This window comes from Populus euphratica, unplaced genomic scaffold (genome assembly GCF_000495115.2).
Source record: "Populus euphratica unplaced genomic scaffold, PopEup_1.0 scaffold45.1, whole genome shotgun sequence".
NCBI classification, from domain to species: Eukaryota; Viridiplantae; Streptophyta; class Magnoliopsida; order Malpighiales; family Salicaceae; genus Populus; species Populus euphratica.
The window spans coordinates 559,514-578,769 of NW_011499886.1; the positions used below are offsets into that span (position 1 = coordinate 559,514).

Here is a 19,256-nt window from a genome sequence, read left to right on the forward strand (position 1 = left end):
TTCATGATTGAGTCAATTATGATTTTTTTAAATTTCTTGAAAATTCTTCAATAATTGGGAGAAAGAAACGTTCTTGCATCTCCAAAACATTTAAATAAATCTCAAGGGTTTAGCAATTTCGAGAATTTCTTATCTCTTAAAGTTTTTCAAAATCTTATTTTTTAAAAAAAAAAATTCTTCTTTTCTTAGACATCCTGAACAGATTTTTATGAAAAAATCTGTCAATTTTTTGTAATTCACGAAATCCCATGCACATGTAAGGTAAAAAATTTAACTGCAGACTTGTTGGCTTGGGCATAGCAATGGATTTAAATTCAGGAATGTTTTATGTCATAAAGACATGATAATCACACATGATAATATGAAAAAAGAAATCTGAAAATCTTGGATGGTCATCCACCAGATATGAACTCCTCCGTCCGATGGAAATCCATCTTAGTAGTAAGGCATGTATCGCATTGACCTTCTGAATCTAGGCACCTTCCTGCCACCATTTAGAAGGTGAAATTAGGAAAAAGTATGAAAGAAAAGGCTATCAGAGCAACAAACACAGGAATGAGAGTACGAAGAAACACACCCATATCCATAAGGAGAGTAGAAATAAGGGGGCACATATGGCCTCCTGAACCGGTAACCCATGTAGGGATTGATTCGTCTAGGTCGATACTGCTTCATTCCAGGAACGTTGGTCCTTTTGGGTGAAACCTGAAACACGGATTAATTATCAACCAACAAAAACTACAAAATAGAACCAACATGATATCAACAGCAGCAATCATAAATTTAATCTACCATTCATGATGTGTAGTTAGAATTCATGTCCAGCTCCAGATCAATAAACCAAGCTTTTACTTCTTTTTTGATAGAACAATAATGGCTTACCTTCAATTGACGGCCATGTAGTTCAGATTCATTGAGAGCTAGAGCCTCTTGAACAGCTTCTACTTCAAGGAATTCCACATAAGCAAAACCCTTTGGCTGGCCAAACTTATCTGTCAGAATAGTAACCCTGTTTACTGTACCACAGGACTGAAAATGCTGCTGCACTTCTTCAGGTGTGCATGCATAATCAACCTGCAATCGCAAATTTCACCATTATGTTCCATTGTCAAATTAAGCTTGACTAGAAACAATAACTGTGGCTAATTTTTTTTCCAGAAGATGTTATTTCAATTCTAACAGCTAGATACAACCATGCATTTTGGAGTGTTCTTTATGCAATAGATATAATCAATCAAGCGATCACAATGCAGGGCAAATTGCTGCCAGAAAAGAAAAGAAAAGAAAAACAACAAATGGACTCTTCCTTTTCCTTTTATTTTTTCTACAGCATTCATTAGCTACAATTTACCAATCCTATCAATAGAACATCAAGTTCACCACACGCCAAAGTACATCCTAAAACATTATATTTAGGCCTTTCAGCCATTATATTTTTACTTGACAGCATCATTTTTAAGTCAAAATATCAATTTCCATAGTGCATACTGGTATAGCAACAATAGTCCAGCTTTGCTGTAAAAGCTTGCCAATGTCCAGCAGTTGAGCCACCGGTAACCCTTCTCATCACTGCATCCATAGAGTCATACTAAATCATATTTCACCATCCCAACATCAACATTCTAATGACACAACAAAACCATCCTACTAACCATCCTGTTTTTCCAATGAAGAGCTTGAAACAGTTTTTCCAGATGCCAGCTTCTAATTTGACTTCTACCTAGTACCATCAACAATATTAATCTTTTATTTTATTTTTTTCAAACAGTAACCAAACATCCTTGTGTTTACTGCGAATATATAATCTCAGCTCTATTAGATCAGGCGTTAATCCAAAATTATTTTACACTCATCCTTCTTCCATGTATGATCCTCCAGTGGATTTTTACATAGGTAGTTTCTTTCCTCACGATTTTCACATGACCTTCAAGTGTTACATTGCTATCGTTCCTTGTCCAACTAGAAGCATGACAGTAAACAAAGGATCAAAATTAAAGTGCTATGAAATTTCAAAAGAGTTGAAAACCCTGAATGTTTGATAGGACTGAAATAGCCTGAGCAACTTACATAAGTAAGACTCTGATGCACCAGGTTGTGCACAGATGATTATATAAAGAGATAGGCCGTGTATATCCATGAACCAAGCCAATTAAAAATGGTCATCATTCCAAGATGACAAGAAATATGTGTTTGTGCGCGTGTAGAGCAAATGATGGTTTCAAGTAAACGAAGGTAGTCAAAATATATGAAATTTTGAAACTCAATCATCGAAGCAGATTAACAGACTCATAAAAAAAAACATTAAGAAATAGCTTCAGTCATAATGGAAAAAATAGAAAACAACCATAAGATATATTAATGAATGTATAGAAAAAACATTTCTGGTATTTTTGGTGCTTAAACTCCTGACAGTGCACCTAAATGACTGGTTAATATATTTAAATCTCTTTAATTTTGTTAAATCTGAAAGAAGGGTGGTGTAAGAGGAAAAATATCAACTAGAACACGAGATTTTACACTTTGTCCAATCTAGATAGTCCAGAGAGATCAAGCAACTGATCAGTGTATTTCAAACTAAGATTGTGAAGTTTCTTTCCTCAAAGCAAATAAAAATAAGTGTGCACAAGCAATCAGTAATGTACTGAGTTGGGCTCCATTCAAAAGAAACATGAGATCTAACATGCATCTTATATAAACCATCAAGTGACCAAATCAAAATGAGCTAATAGCATTCTTGACAAAAAGAGAAAATTGAGCAATGAGCAAACAGTCTTCAAAGAACTCATAGCAAGTTAACCTGGGAAGGAAAGAGCGCATATTTGTCAAATATTTCCACCACTTTAGATAAACTAACAGGAAAAAAAGTTAGTAATTCTGACCACAAAAAGCAGCAATATACACCCTTGTCCCATCTGCCACATGATCACACATTTCGGAAGAACCAAAGCCCATCATCAGCAGGGTCGAGGTTCTGCAACTTAGATTGCACATCCCAACTTGTCCATGCTCCTCGAAAGCAACAACTTTCTCCTCAAATATCATGGTTGAAGCATCACTATTCACATCCTACACGCATCTGTTCCAGCGACCTCCAATGAGCCTTTTGCCAAATTCCCTCACTCCATTTCTTTCTTTCAAATAGATTTCATTCATACAACACCTTTATTTTTTTCTTTTTCTTTCTTTGCATTTTTCTTTCATGTTTTGACTTTTTCCTCCATCTTTCTTTCTTTCTTCATTTCTTCTTTCTTTCTTCTTTCTCATCTTTTTTTTCCTCATCTTTTTTTTCTGTTTATTCTTTTTGGCTAGCATTCCCCCCTCAAATGTTTCTTTTATTCCTTTTCTTCTTCTTTTTTCAAGTAAATTTGAACATAATTTCCCCAATTTACAGATTATTCTGTTTTTTTTCCTGTTTTCTTTCAAATTCAAAACTGATAATTTAATCTCTTGTAAAACTATCCTATTTGACATAAAAATGACTTTGGCCCACCCTCAAAATATGTTGTTAATATCCAGCAATACATACAGAGAACTTGGAGAGTAAGAAGACCCCTGCGATCATAGTGAGACATAAAGTCAAACCATGACTCTGAATTACAGTTATCCAAAAGTGAACCGATAACAATGAAACTAACATTAACACATTTTTTTAACTACTAAAATTAATGTCACTTGGCAGAGCCTGAAGCCCAAAGCCACTAGTGGTTGCAAAAGGGCTATCTAATTAGAAGTGTATTCATCTACTTAGTTTATTTATCTCTTATGGAAATAGATTAAACCCTTAATGAGATGTTTTGGCCAACTATTGGAAATAGTGCCATGTCATTAATATATCCATATAATATCTTCTTTCTTTCTTATATGTACACGCATACACTTATAAACAGTATGCATAGAATGGTTCAAGCATTCTACTAAAGGCAGAAGGTCAAGGGTACATGACATTATATTTCTCACATTGCCAACAAACACAGAACGGGAATCTGCTTCCTCCCTGTTTGCTTGATTAGCAGCTGCAGTAGCTGGATCTGTGGGAAAATGAAGCCATGCAAATACATATTATGAGCTCAAGTTTCAAGAAAAGAAAAACAGAGAGAAATTATGAGACCAGCTGGGGATATGAAGAAAAATAAAATATGAATAGCACCTCTGACAAGAACCACTCAAGCAGTAAACTACAAGCACAACAATGCTAAATGATATAATACTTATATGCTATAAAATAAACGCAAAAAAGAAAAACAGATGTAGAGACTTCAATGTGTTGAAATCCTCAAATCACATGATGCACTTTGGTCATACATAACAGAAACAACAAAGAGATGTCTACTGGTCAAAAACCATGTTGCAAAGAAATGTATATAATAAATCTCAATGCAAAAGAGTCAGGACATCTCACAGAAACTGGGCGCAGAAATTTTTTTTATCACTTTATAAACAGAACTCCCCATCCCAGAATATAGTTGGGAAGCGTAATTCTAGAAACAATTTCAGTAAAGCACAACTAATTACCACCCCAAATCTCAGATTAACACAATGTTGTCTGCCAAAATTTCCAAACCACTTAGAAAAGTAAGCTTCACAAAAACTACAGAAGTACAAAGTCCTACTCGCTGATTTCATCATCCAGAACTCCTGAATTTCCAGCTGCTCTTCTTTCTCTTAAAAATGTAAAATCACAATGTAGCAGAAACTGCCTTTTGATCTTAGCAGAACATTCTCTTACAAGTTTTACTTAAACATCACCATTTAAACAAACAAATAACCTTAAAATATCCCCAGCAACCCAATTCCAAGACAACAAATTCCTAGATAACCAGATGTTTAAATTACACCCCAAAATATTTAAGAACAGCAGCAGACCAAATCCAGAACACCTTAAAATTTAGTTAAGAACTAGATATGTATCACAGCGTATGTGCTAATAGATCTATATTCCTCCTGACACACAAAAATTAAAATATTAAAGAAAGAGGAAAAGTAAAACAAACCTTGAACAGCGCCCATTTCCTTCTCAACTTTAGCTTGCATCTCACGAAGAGCAGCCGCTTCCTCTTCCATCTCCTTCAATCTCTTCTTCATCTCATCCAACTCCTTCACCAATACAATATCATCCAAAAAACTAAAATCAGTTACTGATTTCTCAATATTTAAATAACCGAAGGTCGAATTTAAATTTCTAGGGCTTCGGTTAACTATATAATTAAAAACTGAAATTGAATGGAAAAAATGTTGAAGGACCTTGACGGCATCGTCATCGGCGGCGGACATGTCAACGTCGGCGTTGTGAGGATCCATATCCCCTTCCACATCAGGAATCTCTCCACCGTAAACCTCATGTTCTTCTTCCTCCATCTCTTCTCGTTTTTTTTTTTTACCTTCTTTTGTTTCTAGAAACTGGTGGCGTCTCTCTTTTCGGAGCTGGATATTCGGGTTTTTCTAGGTGTTACATGAGACGTGGAAAATAGATGTTGTTTACATGCTGTCGTTTGCTGATACTGACATTAAGCAGATGACAGATCGTTTATCTTTAATTATAACGTTTTTAATTAATCCCTAATGCACCCCCTAATTTTCAATTTTCATCATAAAAAACAAATTAGTGTTTGTTAGTCGCGTTTGGTTGTCAATAAAATGGTGTTTGATTTATAAAAAAAAAAACATTAAATAATTATTTTTTCCAGAGTGATTTTGAAATGATTTTTTGCACTTCGCATTTTAATACCATACAAAAAGTAAAGTAAATAAGTACATGCCTTGTCTGTTTTTATTATCCTCATTTCTTCTGTTAAGTTAACCAAACACAAACCATCTTAGATTAAGGCTTGATATTGTAATAATAATTATTTTTTAAAAAAAAAATTATTTATAAATATATTAAAATAATATTTTTATATTTATTTATTTAATTTAATTTTAATATTAGCATATAAAAATAATCTAAAAGTACAAACAAATTAATTTAAAATAATAAAAAACATAATTTTTAAAACACGCTATAAGTTTCTCTATTATTTTATATTCAATATTATCTTCAATATGAAATGGTTGGAAGAAATGATACTATAAAGATACTATAATCCTCTGGAATTAAAAAAAAAAAAAAAAAAGAAGAAACAGGCGCTGGAAACGATCAAGAACTAACAGGTTACAGGTTTTTTCCAAGCACAACAAACAAAGCTTCTTGCAACCGCTAATTAAAACTAATATTTAACAATCAATATTTGCATAAACTATTATCTGCAAACAGGCGCAGGAAACGATCAATATTTGCATAAACTATTATCTGCAATGACCAGCTACACAGTTTAACATGGTGAGAAGATAAAATTAAAGAAGATACTATAAACTATGAAGTAAAAAGACATATTAAGCACGAGCTTCATCGGAAAGTGAGGAAGAGGGATTCTCTAGACATGTTTTGATTGTCTTGGAGCGACAGCAAAAGCAGCTCTGATGATTGGTTTAACCTTTTCAACAAGTTTTATGATTCCCAAAAACATGAGACGGTAAAGAATCACCATTCCTAAGAGGATAGCGATATCAATCCACTTAGAATAACCCATCTCTACTTGCCATGTGTTTTTCAGAATTTCTTCGCCAGTAATGGTAGGCGGCCCTCCTGCTAGATTATTAGGGAATGTCAATCCTTGGAATTCATTCTTGTAGAACCCTTGGTTTGCATACTTGTGGAATGCAATGTAGTACATCGGATATCTCCAGAAAGGCTTAGGAAGATCATCTGGTAACCGAAAAAATCCTCCGTTTAGCATCATAACACCTTGAATTCCTGCACCTGTTATGATACCCATCAAGAAATCTGGCACGATACTTGCAACGATCATCATTAAACTTTCGACCAGCATCATGCACACGAAGAGTAGCAGTGCAAAGCAGACAAAGTGTTCCAAGCTCTTTTGAAGGCCAACTAGGTAATAGGCCATTGCTCCAGGGATTATAGATATCATGAGCAGGTAAGGAATGGAAGACAATGTGTTTCCAACAACAAACGCACCAACACCATAGTGCCCATTTAATCTTTCTCGTCCGAAAATCTGATGTGGATAAAGCAAAATCAGTCTCATTACTGTTCATAACTGTCGAATTTTATCTGTTGCAAAGCATTAGAAATAGTTTAGCAAGGAAAAAACCACCTTCATGTCCTCTACGAAAGAGGGGAATCCACCAATTGCCATGAAAGTCAAGAACGCAGCAACAAACATGAGCATTGAGCCTCTAGCCTGAGAATTCGCAAGTAATAATGTCAAGGCAGTTTTCAGTAGCACCAATGCTGCGGAAAGATTTTACTCTCAGATGCAATAATTTACCTGTATTGACCCAAAAGTTAAGCCAATATCATAGAAGATTGTCCCTACACATAGGCACAATGCTATGTAGATTGCAAGGCGAAGCCAGTAATAGCCTAGATCGCGGTACATGTTGACGAAAGATCTCCTTGTAAGAACAAGGCACTGAGTGATGAAGCTTGCCTGGCTTCCTTTCTTCTCTAGAATTCCTCCTTTCTTCAAAAGTAATAAGCTGGTAAGGTTAAACTCTCTAATATCTACTTTGTAACTTAAATAGCGTTTCAACTATTTAAGACAATTCTGTTTACCTGCTCGCATATGGAAGCTACTCGCTGGCGAACTTGCAGGAAAATCTCTGATGATTTGTAGGACTTGACAAGAACATTGATGGCTTCCTCTGTGCTCCCACCATTCCCTTGTTCAATGTCCTGGTCAAATAAGTAATAAGTCTTCAAAGGACAGGCAATCAACTCTCAAGAGAAAGGGTTTGTCGTCAGAAAATATTTACCATATCAAAATCCGCGTTTATGGTTCTAAGGTAGTGATCTGATGGGTTTCTCAAAGGAGCGCATGGAAAGCCATTTGAAGAAAAGAACTGCAGCAAAAAGAAAGAATATTTGGACAACTCATCAACTGCTCAATATAAATGAATCATCTCAAGAAAATTTAAACTAGTTTTTAAAATTCAAAAGAGGAACTCAAAAACCGAAAAGACAAAAGTGATGACAGTACCTGTTCTGCCATTGAAACAGGACCAAAATAGACGGTTCTTCCAGAAGAAAGAAGGCAGAGGTTGTGGAAGAGCTCAAAAACCTCACTACTTGGCTGATGAATTGATGCAACAATTGTCCTTCCTTCTTGGCGAGCAAGCTTAACGATATGGTTCATGACATGGTAAGATGCTGCACTATCCAGTCCACTAGTAGGCTCATCAAGGAAGAGCAGCTTGGGCTGGGTCAAGATTTCAATGCAAATACTAACTCTCCTCTTCTGTCCTCCGCTAATGCCCTTCATGCCCCACCCTCCTATTCTGGTGTCGGCAGAGCCTTGTAAGCCCATCTCTCTTATTGTTATCTCAGCTCTTTCCTTCTTCTCAGATGTTGACATGAAATCTGGAAGTTGGAGCTGTGCTGAGTAGTAGACAGCTTCCCTCACGGTTAATGTTGTCATTAGAGTATCATCTTGAGTAACGTAGGCCTGGGAGGATGATACAGTTAGTGGTTATCAGTGTGCTAAGACCAAATTTAAAGAGGCAAAACAGAGAAGTTGGTTCCAAGGAGAGTGCTTCCCTACACCTCCTAAGAAGAGAGAACATTAGAAGGACATGCTATTGGTTGACTCGATAGCACTCTACCTTTCCTTGTTTTTTCATTATAGAGAAAACTAAGGTGAAATAAGCCTCCATGATGCACAGAAATCAGGTCTTGATAAATAAAATCACTTGATGACTCTTACTTGCATGATTTTTCAGAATATGACTACAGGATATAGTCAACTACAAACAAGTTTAATTTCATTTAAGGCTTCTTGGACCATATTGGTAGGAAGTATATATATAACGATGGAAAACATTTCAGCTAAAATTAAATTAACAAATGCATGAGATGTTTTCCGCTGTCAAGTATTTCTTACCGAAGTTCCAAATGCAAGTGTCTCCTTTCGACCATTGATTAGGATCTCTCCAGTTTGCTGTGTGTTTGAACTTAATCTTCCTGCAATTTTTCTTCATCAGTAGCTTTCAAGCATAATTAAAAGGACATTTTCTTTTCACTTATAAACTACTATCATGTAGCTTACAAGCTGCATAATAGAGGTCAATGAAGTAAAAAAAAAATACAACTACTCATACTGAAAAGGGTAAAATATTAATGAAACAAACACCTTCCCAATTTTAGAGTTCAAAACTTCTTTCTTCTTACTGAATAGGCCAGCAAATAAACAACTTTGGTTCTGCTAAGTGGTAGGCCTGATTAGCAGAACAAGTCCTAACTAGAAGTTTGATGGTAGATGGAAAAATACCTGCCAGAGCATCTAGAAGAGTTGTCTTGCCGCTTCCCGAAGGACCCATAATAGCCAAAACCTCCCCTGGCTGAGCATAACCGGTTAGACCGTGCAGGATTGGTTGGCCCCCGTTTTTCCCATCAGGCACTGTAACCCACAGATCAATCCATGTCATGAGAAGGCCATTGCTGTTTCCCTTTGATGTCAAGCCCCCACCATCATAGTTCTTGCCTCCCTTTAGTAACGTCCCGAGTGGCTCCATCTCTGTCATCATAGATAATGCTTCATAGGTGCCTGAATAAGGAGGTGGATCAGGACCTGTTGTGGTGCCAGGGCTAAATGGGAACGTGTTGTCTACCGTTGTACGCTTGCCATCTTCCTCAGAAATTATGCTTGGCAACTCCAAGTCATCTACACCTGCTTCTCTTTTCGACGGTACAACGTTAGCTTTTGTTTCAGGCTCTTTTAGAAGTGATCGACTGGGGCTTGGACTTGGAGTCCATCTAGGCACATTAACTGCAGAATCCATTTGCTCAATTAGCAAAACCTGTAGAAGTTGTCAGAAAGGAGTTTGTATTTGATCAATTACAACGGTACCGGTGATTAATGAATGAACAGCTTCTTTAATTTATAGGCATGAATTTTATCAAAATACTCTATTCAAATCAACCAGAGCGTGCCGAAGTAAATGTGTGATCGGTAAATTTAGTGTAGAATGATTCTTGAAGTGTTTTTTTTTTTTGGCTTGAAAATGAATTTCTTTTAGATTTTTTATTTTTGATATAAACATATTAAAAACATCCATTAAAACACAGTTCAAACGCATTAACAAAGTCCATAGAAAAAGGATAGAAAAGCAGCCTCTTTCGAGTATTCGCTATTCCATTGTGGCTGCTGTATATACTTGTTCAATGAACGCCAACGCCAACGCCAACGGGCTTCTTATCTATCCATCTTCATGGGGCCAATTTTGGTCCCGCAATTTGCATGTTCATGGAAGCCTGCACCTTGATTTGGAAATTCAAACCTGATTAGCTATCGGTTACAATTTTTTTATTCATGGCATCACACGTATTTTCATGTGCTGCCCTTTTTTTTCGCCTACCTACGCGTGTCCTGGAGGATGGATTTGGACACAGTATATGAAAAGAAACGAGTAGCCATTGCAGAATACAATTCTATAGTAATATAAAAATAATCAGATACAAAACTCTGGGTATCTGGGTGAACGCGTTGATGACGATGTTCTCATGCGTTGAAAGGACGGGGGCTGCGGTTTCTGCTACTAGACATGGGGATCTGACGGTGATTTATTCACTGAACAGAACAAGAATCTGTCTTAGGACATGTTATTTGTTTATGCTGAATTATTTATTAATTTAATATTTAGAACTGGGGCCTAGTTGCTGAATTGGATTTGACTGGATGCCTTAAAACGATGTAATGGACGATTACAAAGTGCGCATGTCTGCTCATGACTTTCAGCCATTCAACGACAGCTAAAGTTTTTAGCTTTATAATTCTCAAAAAAATTAAAAACAATTTTATTAAAAAATAATTTTTTTATATGTTTGTATGATTTTAATATATTAATTTTTAAAATAATTTTTAAAAAATAAAAAAAAATATTATTTTAATATATTTTAGTATAAAAAATCTAACATAATTAGAAGTAAAAAAAACTGAAAACTGATTAAATTAAAAAAACCAAAAAAAATTAATTAAAAAAATCAAATCAAGAATAAAAAACTTAACTAATTAAAAGCTCAAAAAAAAAAATTCACTTCGATTTGATTTTTAGTTTTAAATACCTAAAACTAATTAAATTAGAATGAATTAAACCGGTTAAACCACCTAACTCTAAAACAAAATATATATATATATATAAAAAACTACTAACCTAAATTCTAAAACACCACTCTAACACTTGTAGCCGCCGCATTCCTTCGCATCCCAACTCTCCCCATAAAAGAACGCAGCACATTCTTCGCAGACACCACATGGTTTGTACTCATGTGAGAGGCAATTCGGGGCAACATCAAGCAAATATCCTCACCATGTAGAGGTCTTGCTTGTGCCACGAGGACCATGGAAGAGATATAAAAAGGTTATCCTTTTTTTAGAAATGTCACGAAAAAGAGATCTTACCACTACATTTTGTCCCACCAGTTCATCGAAGAATTTTGTTCTATTTTTCTGACTCAAACTCCTAGGAGTTTCATTTGTAGGGTGCTTCCAGCTTCTCTTCCCACGAGGAGTTGTCTCAGCTACATCTTTAGACAATAATGGATTGCCTTTTGCATCGGTTTTTGTTCAGCAGCAGCTTATCCCACATCCACAGTTACTTTGAACCATGAAAACAGTATAAACGGGATTTCATTCTTGGTTTTACCGGTTTTTTAATAATAAAAACTAAACTAAATCAAATTCAAACTAATTAATTTAACTAGTTTTAATTTTAAGTTTTAAAAAATAATTTTTTTAATTCTTTTATATAAAAATTAAACCGAATTGAAAATAATTATCACTGAATAAAACTATATTTCTATATAATTTCTTATAAAATGATTTTTTGAGAATAAGTTGGGATTGTATATTTTTATTATAAATATATCAAAAATAATATTTTTATTTTTAAAAAATTATTTTTATTATAAATATATCAAAAATTAATTTAAAAAATTATAAAAAAATATTTTAAATTAAATATTTTAAAAACACCGTTTAAAATACAATTACAAGCGACGCTTGTGTAGCGATGATGACGAGATGGGGAAAGGAATCAAAGCGTCATTTTGGTGACATCAGTTTCCAACTAATTTCCTTTTTTTATTCAATTCGCTTTCCATATCCTCTCTGCAGAGAAGGAGACATTAGGAGAGAGGACATGAACATCAAGATTCGCTTGGTTTTTGGAAATCATAAAATATTATTTGATGAAATTAAAAATCTATCCCTGTTTAAATTCTCTCTAAAAAAAAGGTTAGCAACATTGTATATATTTTTCTGAGTATCCTATCACAGGAGTCTCTTTCTTTGATTTGTTTAAATTTAGAGGTTATGAAATTGCATAGCACAAAATATTTTACCACAGCCAAATTATATAATTATCTAAACCTTTTATCAACATCTATAATTTTATTCTTATATATAAATCCAGATTTAACATGTCTAAAACACCTCTAAAAACATACTTTTTTCTAGTTCAAGTGAAAAAACAACTTATTATATTTTTATTAATATTAATATTAGGTATGAAATAGTATATAAAATCTTGTAAAAACTTATTATATTTTAATTAACATCAATATATATATTATGAATATTTTTTATTAAAATTATCAGGACAATATTACATTTAGTTATTTTAAAAAAAAATTATAAGTTATAGATAAATTATGAATCATTCGGCTAAAAAAAATTAGAATTTTTATTATTTATTATATATTTATTGTTAGAGTATCTCTCAGTATTATTATTTTATCTTCTCTTAAAAATTTATTAATTTAATTATTAAAAAGTCTTTAAATTTATTAAAGAGAGAGTCTTTGCTAAATATCATGCATCCGCCACACGTCACCTTAGCCAATAAAAATAAATAAAATTGTTAAAATTAAAAAATTAATTAATTATTTAAGATATAAATATTTAACTTAAGCTAAAAATATAGCGTTGCAACAAGTTTGTTTCCTCCCTTTTTTTTTCACTTTGAATCTTAAAATATGTCTAAGAAGATTTATTTCTTAAACACATTACAGTAGGTTTTTATACAAGGAGATCTAGTCTTTCTTAAGACGGCAGGTCATTTGAGAATGTTTTTGACTATTAAAAAAAAACTTGTCTTTATAATATTTTACTTAAACAGTAAGAATCAAAGAAGAATTCTCTACCATTTAAACAATAAACTCTGTTCATTGTTGTCAGAGGAGATTCAAATTGATTGATGAACGCCCTAATCCAAAAATATCACTTACCGCCTAATTAAAAAAAAAAAACGGTGTTAATTGTTGGGTCCAGAGAAATTCTCTTACAGGAAAGAACGTGGCCATGCATGGTATAACTTCTTGTAAGATGTCTTATATAAATACAATAAAAATGATCCAGGGAGAACTAGAGGCAATATCCTGATATAAAAACAATTTACAAACAGATTTTTGTACAACTTCTTAATGCAAAATTAAGTGTTATTTGATTAATAATATTAAAGCATGGATGCTGTTAATGAGAAACGCCTGGGTTTCTATGAAAGAAACACGTAAAGATTTTATCTGGGGGTAGATTTTTCTAAAATTATCGGGCCTTCGAGGAATGCTGTTGACTTCCATTTCCATTTCCAAAAGCTTTAAGGAATCCCTCACGCCACCCATCACAACTTGCAAAGCTTTAAGAATCCCTCACGCCACCCATCACAACTTGCCTTTGTATAGGATAAAGGTTCACAGATACGATGAATAAAAAGAATAAAGAAAGCTCTGCAAATCCATCAATCACCATTATTGTTTTTATTGATGCGGCGTTCCCTTCCCACGCATCCTAGCAGCTGCTAGCCTGCCACTTGCCCACGCCTTTATTTTCCATCGAGCATCTCTACCTATTGATGATGCTTTCTTGTCAGATGTTTTTTTAGATTAAAACGGTATTTGTACTGATTAAGATGTATCATGATTAATTTTATAAGTTTAAAGGTAATAACTATATAAATTTTTAATGATTATTATATAAATAATTAAGAATTTAAATCTAAAATTAAAAAAAAAAATTTAAATTTTTACCATTTAATCACTTAACCATCATCTGAATAATTATTTATTATCAGATTTCTTGTTTCATAAAGGATTGTACAATCCAAGGCAAAAGTCAATTGATAGTAACGTATCTTTATTGATGCGTCGCAAGTCACATGGAGCTGCCATCCATGGCAAAAATTAATAATTACCCCTTCAAGGGTCGATGGCTGCTTTTCTGAATTAATGGGGCCCGTCATTTTGCCGGCAACTTGCTAGCGAAGATTTAAAATAGAAAGGCAAACATTATCCATACCTCCTCCTGAGGTTGCTGCATTGATATTGGTGCAGACACGTAAGTTATGTACAGGAATTGTAATTTCACTGTAGAGTTTTGGGAAGATGATTTTTTTTTCCGACAAAATTCTCAAAAAAAAATTGTTTGTATTTTAACCGATGAGATAACTTCTTGCATGGTTAATTAATATTTTTTTAGATTAACATGAATATTTAAATTAATTTAAATACATGTTAATTAATTTTATAAGAATTATAATTAATAATAATATAAGTATTCAATTTAAACTTGTAATTATTAAAAAATAAATTTAAAACCTAACAAATTAAAGTTATTTGATTCTTAAGCTTTGGTGTCAAAGATATCATACAGAAATAGAGAAGTTTTACAGCATTTAAACTATAATCCCTAATTGCCTAACATTTGCAACATGCTGGTTGATAAAATCCGTTACAAAAAGTAAATAATTGTGCAATCTAGGGATATGCCTCTCTTCTTCCAGCTATACAGTTTTTGCATCGTCATCTCGATGATTTTGGGAAGATGATTTTTTTTTGTCTACAAAATTCTCAAATACATGTTGATCACAATTATTTTAACCTTATGATAGAGATGGGGTAACTTCTTGCATGGTTAATTAATATTTTATTAGATTAATATGAATATTTAAATTAATTTAAATACATGTTAATTAATTTTATAAGAATTATAATTAATAATAATATAAGTATTCAATTTAAACTTGTAATTATTAAAAAATAAATTTAAAACCTAACAAATTAAAGTTATTTGATTCTTAAGCTTTGGTGTCAAAGATATCATACAGAAATAGAGAAGTTTTACAGCATTTAAACTATAATCCCTAATTGCCTAACATTTGCAACATGCTGGTTGATAAAATCCGTAACAAAAAGTAAATAATTGTGCAATCTAGGGATATGCCTCTCTTCTTCCAGCTATACAGTTTTTGCATCGTCATCTCGATGCTTTTAAAACTTACAAGGCGACTAGGGTTACTGCTTGCATTATTATATAATAATAATAATAAAACATTCAGACCACAAATAAATTTATGGCAAGATCATTTATTTAAAATAAAATTGTATATAAATTCAATAGATCTCAATTAATAATAATAAAAAATTGTTATAACACGTTCACGAAATAAAGTTGACATTGGCATTATTTAGCATACGACTTCTTATTTTTATTTTACTTTACCAGATAAATGAATTCAAAAACAGAGAGAATCCTGTCGTGATTTGAAGTGAAACTCTCCATTAAAAGAGAAGGAAATACGTGCGTAAAAATACATGGAGAAGATCTGTTTGGAAAGCATAAGATCTTGTAATTTGTCCTCATCTTGCAACGAAATCATTCTGGAGTCATCTTATACCTGTTTTTTGTTCATCAAGACCATATAATGTTATATTTATTTGATTAATAATCTCAGACAAATACATCTCCGTGTCTCGTGACAGCCGATCCTAGGATTATTCTCTCTTTTTCTACGCTCAACCTCATGTGAACTCCAAGTTGCCTAGCTAATTAAGATAAATAGCATGGCTCCTTGGTGTAAAATATAAGTACTTTTTGTCTGCACCTACAAGCGAGGCTTCCCATGCCCATACGCCTTATTTTTTGTCTGAAACATATGAATTCAACAACCAGTTTTAATGGCATACGACTTGTGGTTAGTTTAGTATAAAATATGCAAGACTCAGTCGTCCAGAGCATACGAGTAATATGGGTAATGGCTGAAGCACTCGTTTAATGGAAAAAGAAAAAACTATAAGAATAAATAAGGTATATTTTATGAAATGAAAATTATATTCACTTAACAAAAAAACTGAAAATACAAAATAAAAATTGCTTAAGATCATAAGTAAATAATAATAATAAAATATTTCTTAAATATTTTTAAAAATATCTTTTATAGTTTTGTTCAACGTCCCTAGTCACCTTAAACCGGCTATAAACTCACTTGATGCACTTTGAGAGTAGTTAAGGAATACAATATACATAATTTATATGAATTTTTTAATTTTATCAAGTGGCTTGTGCTATGATGTAAGCCAGGCTATTTTTTTTTTCAAAACAATAAATAATTTAGTAAGGATGCATATAAATTGAAATCTAACATCCTTAAAATGAAATAATTAAGGTTGGTTAGTTTTAAAATATTTAAGGTTGTTTTTATTTTTCATGTAAAACAACTTAGTTTTTTAATCTAAAAAATCACCACTGCTCATGCTTTTTAAAATAGAAATAATATACCTTTAAATTACTTTTATAAAAATCAACTTCCATTCTGAAAAATAAAACAACTAATTTTTAAAATTCTAACCTAATACCTTTTTAATAAATTATTTTATTTTAAAAGTAAGGAAAAGACGGGCCAAACAGGTGAAACCCATGAAAATCATACCACCGTTTCTCTTGCAAATAGATGGATCAGATTTCTTGATTGCACCAATACAGATTTGCTATGCGTCACACCAGATTATCGAACTCTGATCATCTTTTTAGGTCGTTTCCCTACAGAACACAGTAGCAAGCAAAGCATACACTCCTACTAAGATAGCACAGCGCGCATGACCCTTTCCTTTAGAAGAAGCAAAGGAAACCCATTTGGAGAGAGTTGAGAGGATGAGAAAATGGATAGTGGGGGTGGACATGGAGATGCGAGCCAAAAGATAGACTATGTATTTAAGGTGGTGTCGATAGGGGACTCAGCAGATGGGAAATCACAAATGCTTGCTCGATTCGCTAGAAACGAGTTTAGTCTTGACTCTAAAGCTACTATTGGTGTTTATTTTCAAACTCAGACTTTAGTTATTGATCATAAGAGTGTCAAGGTCCAGATCTGGGATACTGCTGATCAAGAACGGTAACTATTCTTTCTTTCAGATACCCTCCCTGCTTTTTTTTTTTTGCTTCAACGAGGAATGCTAAGAATAGCTTCGTCATTCCTATGCTTTTGTTTGGTCTAAAACTGTGGATGTGATATGGTTTTTTCGTCATTGATAATATGCTAGTATGCTTAGTTGTTTTTTTCTTGCTTTTCTTTGTTTTTCCGTCATTGATTGGATTGCAGCCTGTTTGTAGTTTTTGATTAGTGAATGTCAGACTTCTGGATGCGAATTGATCCGGTTTGAAGTTTGTGGTATAAGTGTGGATATGTATATGAATTGATATAATGTGATCATGCTGGATATGAGGCTGTTCATGGTGACACATGTTAAGGTAGATCTAGATTCTTGACTCTGTCAAGCTGTAATGGGTGATGTGTCTTCGGGTCAGCACTCGCTATTGCTGGCCCTTAAAATTAACACTTTTCCTTGCATATAAAGTGCCGGTTGAAAAGTTTTGCTACATTATTAGCTTTTCTATATCTTCTTTGGCCACCTCTATTGCCTTTTTTGGTGGTTCTATTGGGTGAGGATTTAAATTCTCATGTTTACAGTGCTGATGTTTTGGCTGGAGAAAAGATGGCCTTTCGTTTGATTCTTGATGAAAGAAGAATTATTTATTTTTCTTAAAGCTGCTTTCGGCCTAGGAAGTGGATCCGGCTTATGTCGCTATTCTTTTATTCATCCTCAAAGAATAACATATCTATTGTGGGGTTTTGTCTTCCACTATATAGACTGTTCTAAGCCTCATTATTTTTCGTATTAGTTGATATAAAGTTGTTAGAGCATCGAGAATTTAGGAGTTACAAAGAACTTTGCGCAATTCCGAGGAATTTCAATATATTGTAAGGTTATGTTTAAATCTTCTTTTAGTGCTTAAAACTTCATTGTTGAACGAGAAAGATCTTTAATCTTATATTATCTTTGGAGCTATGACATAGCTTGGAACAATTCCTGAAATATATTCTGTATATATTAAGGTGCGCAGAGACGGACATCATATTTAATGACCAGATACTGTCGTTAAGAATCTTTGGGATCCAGGCTGGCAATTTTTTTTTGTTTTTTTTGCTATGAGAAAAAGGGAAAAAAACACAGGCGCTTTATGAGATCTTACTCTATGTGCTTTAACACAAAATTCCATATTGTTGTGTTCTTAATTTGGGAAGAAAAGGATACTGTATTTCATTGCATAGAATAGATATTACAATTTTATAATTCATGAATATTGATTTCTTCTCTGCTCATGTGGTTCAATGAGCAGGTACAGAGCAGTCACAAGTGCATACTACAGGGGTGCTGTTGGGGCAATGCTGGTGTATGACATAACTAAACGCTAGACATTTGATCACATCCCACGCTGGCTGGAAGAGCTGCATAGCCATGTCGACAAGAACATAGTTATCATTCTGATTGGGAACAAAAGTGATCTTGAGGACCAGTGGGCCGTACCCACTGAGGATGCTAATGAATTTGCTCAGAAGGAAGGACTATTCTTCCTGGAGACCTCAGCATTGCAAGCAACTAATGTTGAGAGCGGCTTTATTGTTAGGATACTAGTATGCAAACCCGACAAGACAAAAGGTAAGGGACAAGATAAAATGAGAAATGACACACAAGAATTTACGTGGTTCACCCAATTTGGCTACGTCCACGGGCAAGTATAGAAGAATTTTACTAAGTAATGTGGGAATACAACTTCTCTCTAAAAATAAGAGAACAACAAAAATCTCTTTATTATGAGGAGAAAACACTTCACTTACTATCTCACAAATACCTCATAATTTTGTGGGATTACTCTCTTCTCACCCTCTCTTCTTTCTCTCTTATGGTGTGTATATAATGCTTGGATGCATTGCCTATTTATAGGCAAGCATCCATGCAAAAGACAAGGGGTTAGGCAAATAGCACCAATTTGGTGCATACAATTTTTGACTAAGATGGCTACACCTTCTCCCACCATTTTTGACTAAGGTGGTTAGCTTCACATTCTCCCACTTGAAGACTTTGATGA

General features: G+C 33.6%; 2 protein-coding genes and 1 pseudogene across 4 annotated transcripts; 1 reads left to right on the forward strand and 2 right to left on the reverse strand.

Moving 5' to 3' along the window:
* Window positions 1–202: 202 nt before the first annotated feature.
* On the reverse strand, window positions 203–5,459 carry LOC105130307 (polyadenylate-binding protein 3-like). 2 transcript variants are annotated; one of them, XM_011032756.1, is made up of 6 exons: window positions 5,242–5,459; window positions 4,992–5,094; window positions 3,958–4,028; window positions 883–1,074; window positions 578–705; window positions 236–484 (listed from the first exon to the last, which is right to left on the reverse strand). In XM_011032756.1, the coding sequence occupies exons 1-6, from the start codon at window positions 5,353–5,355 to the stop codon at window positions 436–438; spliced, it is 657 nt and encodes a 218-aa protein (XP_011031058.1). In that variant the 5' UTR covers window positions 5,356–5,459; the 3' UTR covers window positions 236–435. The 2 variants fall into 2 exon arrangements, with proteins under 2 accessions (XP_011031059.1, XP_011031058.1); XM_011032757.1 differs by lacking the exons at window positions 3,958–4,028; window positions 4,992–5,094; window positions 5,242–5,459 and adding an exon at window positions 2,880–3,193 and having other exon boundaries at window positions 203–484.
* Window positions 5,460–6,131: 672 nt separating this feature from the next.
* LOC105130308 (ABC transporter G family member 11-like) lies at window positions 6,132–10,063 on the reverse strand. 2 transcript variants are annotated; one of them, XR_843212.1, is made up of 9 exons: window positions 9,327–10,063; window positions 8,940–9,019; window positions 8,040–8,504; window positions 7,816–7,902; window positions 7,616–7,735; window positions 7,329–7,523; window positions 7,155–7,241; window positions 6,287–7,055; window positions 6,132–6,240 (listed from the first exon to the last, which is right to left on the reverse strand). XR_843212.1 is itself a non-coding variant. In XM_011032758.1 (8 exons), exons 1-8 carry the CDS (start codon window positions 9,835–9,837, stop codon window positions 6,411–6,413), a joined length of 2,190 nt encoding a protein of 729 aa, XP_011031060.1. In that variant the 5' UTR covers window positions 9,838–10,063; the 3' UTR covers window positions 6,259–6,410. The 2 variants fall into 2 exon arrangements, 1 of the variants encoding a protein (XP_011031060.1); XM_011032758.1 differs by lacking the exon at window positions 6,132–6,240 and having other exon boundaries at window positions 6,259–7,055.
* A 6,692-nt stretch (window positions 10,064–16,755) lies between these two features.
* Window positions 16,756–19,256, forward strand: part of LOC105130407 (ras-related protein RABA4a-like) — a 4,985-nt pseudogene continuing 2,484 nt past the window's right edge.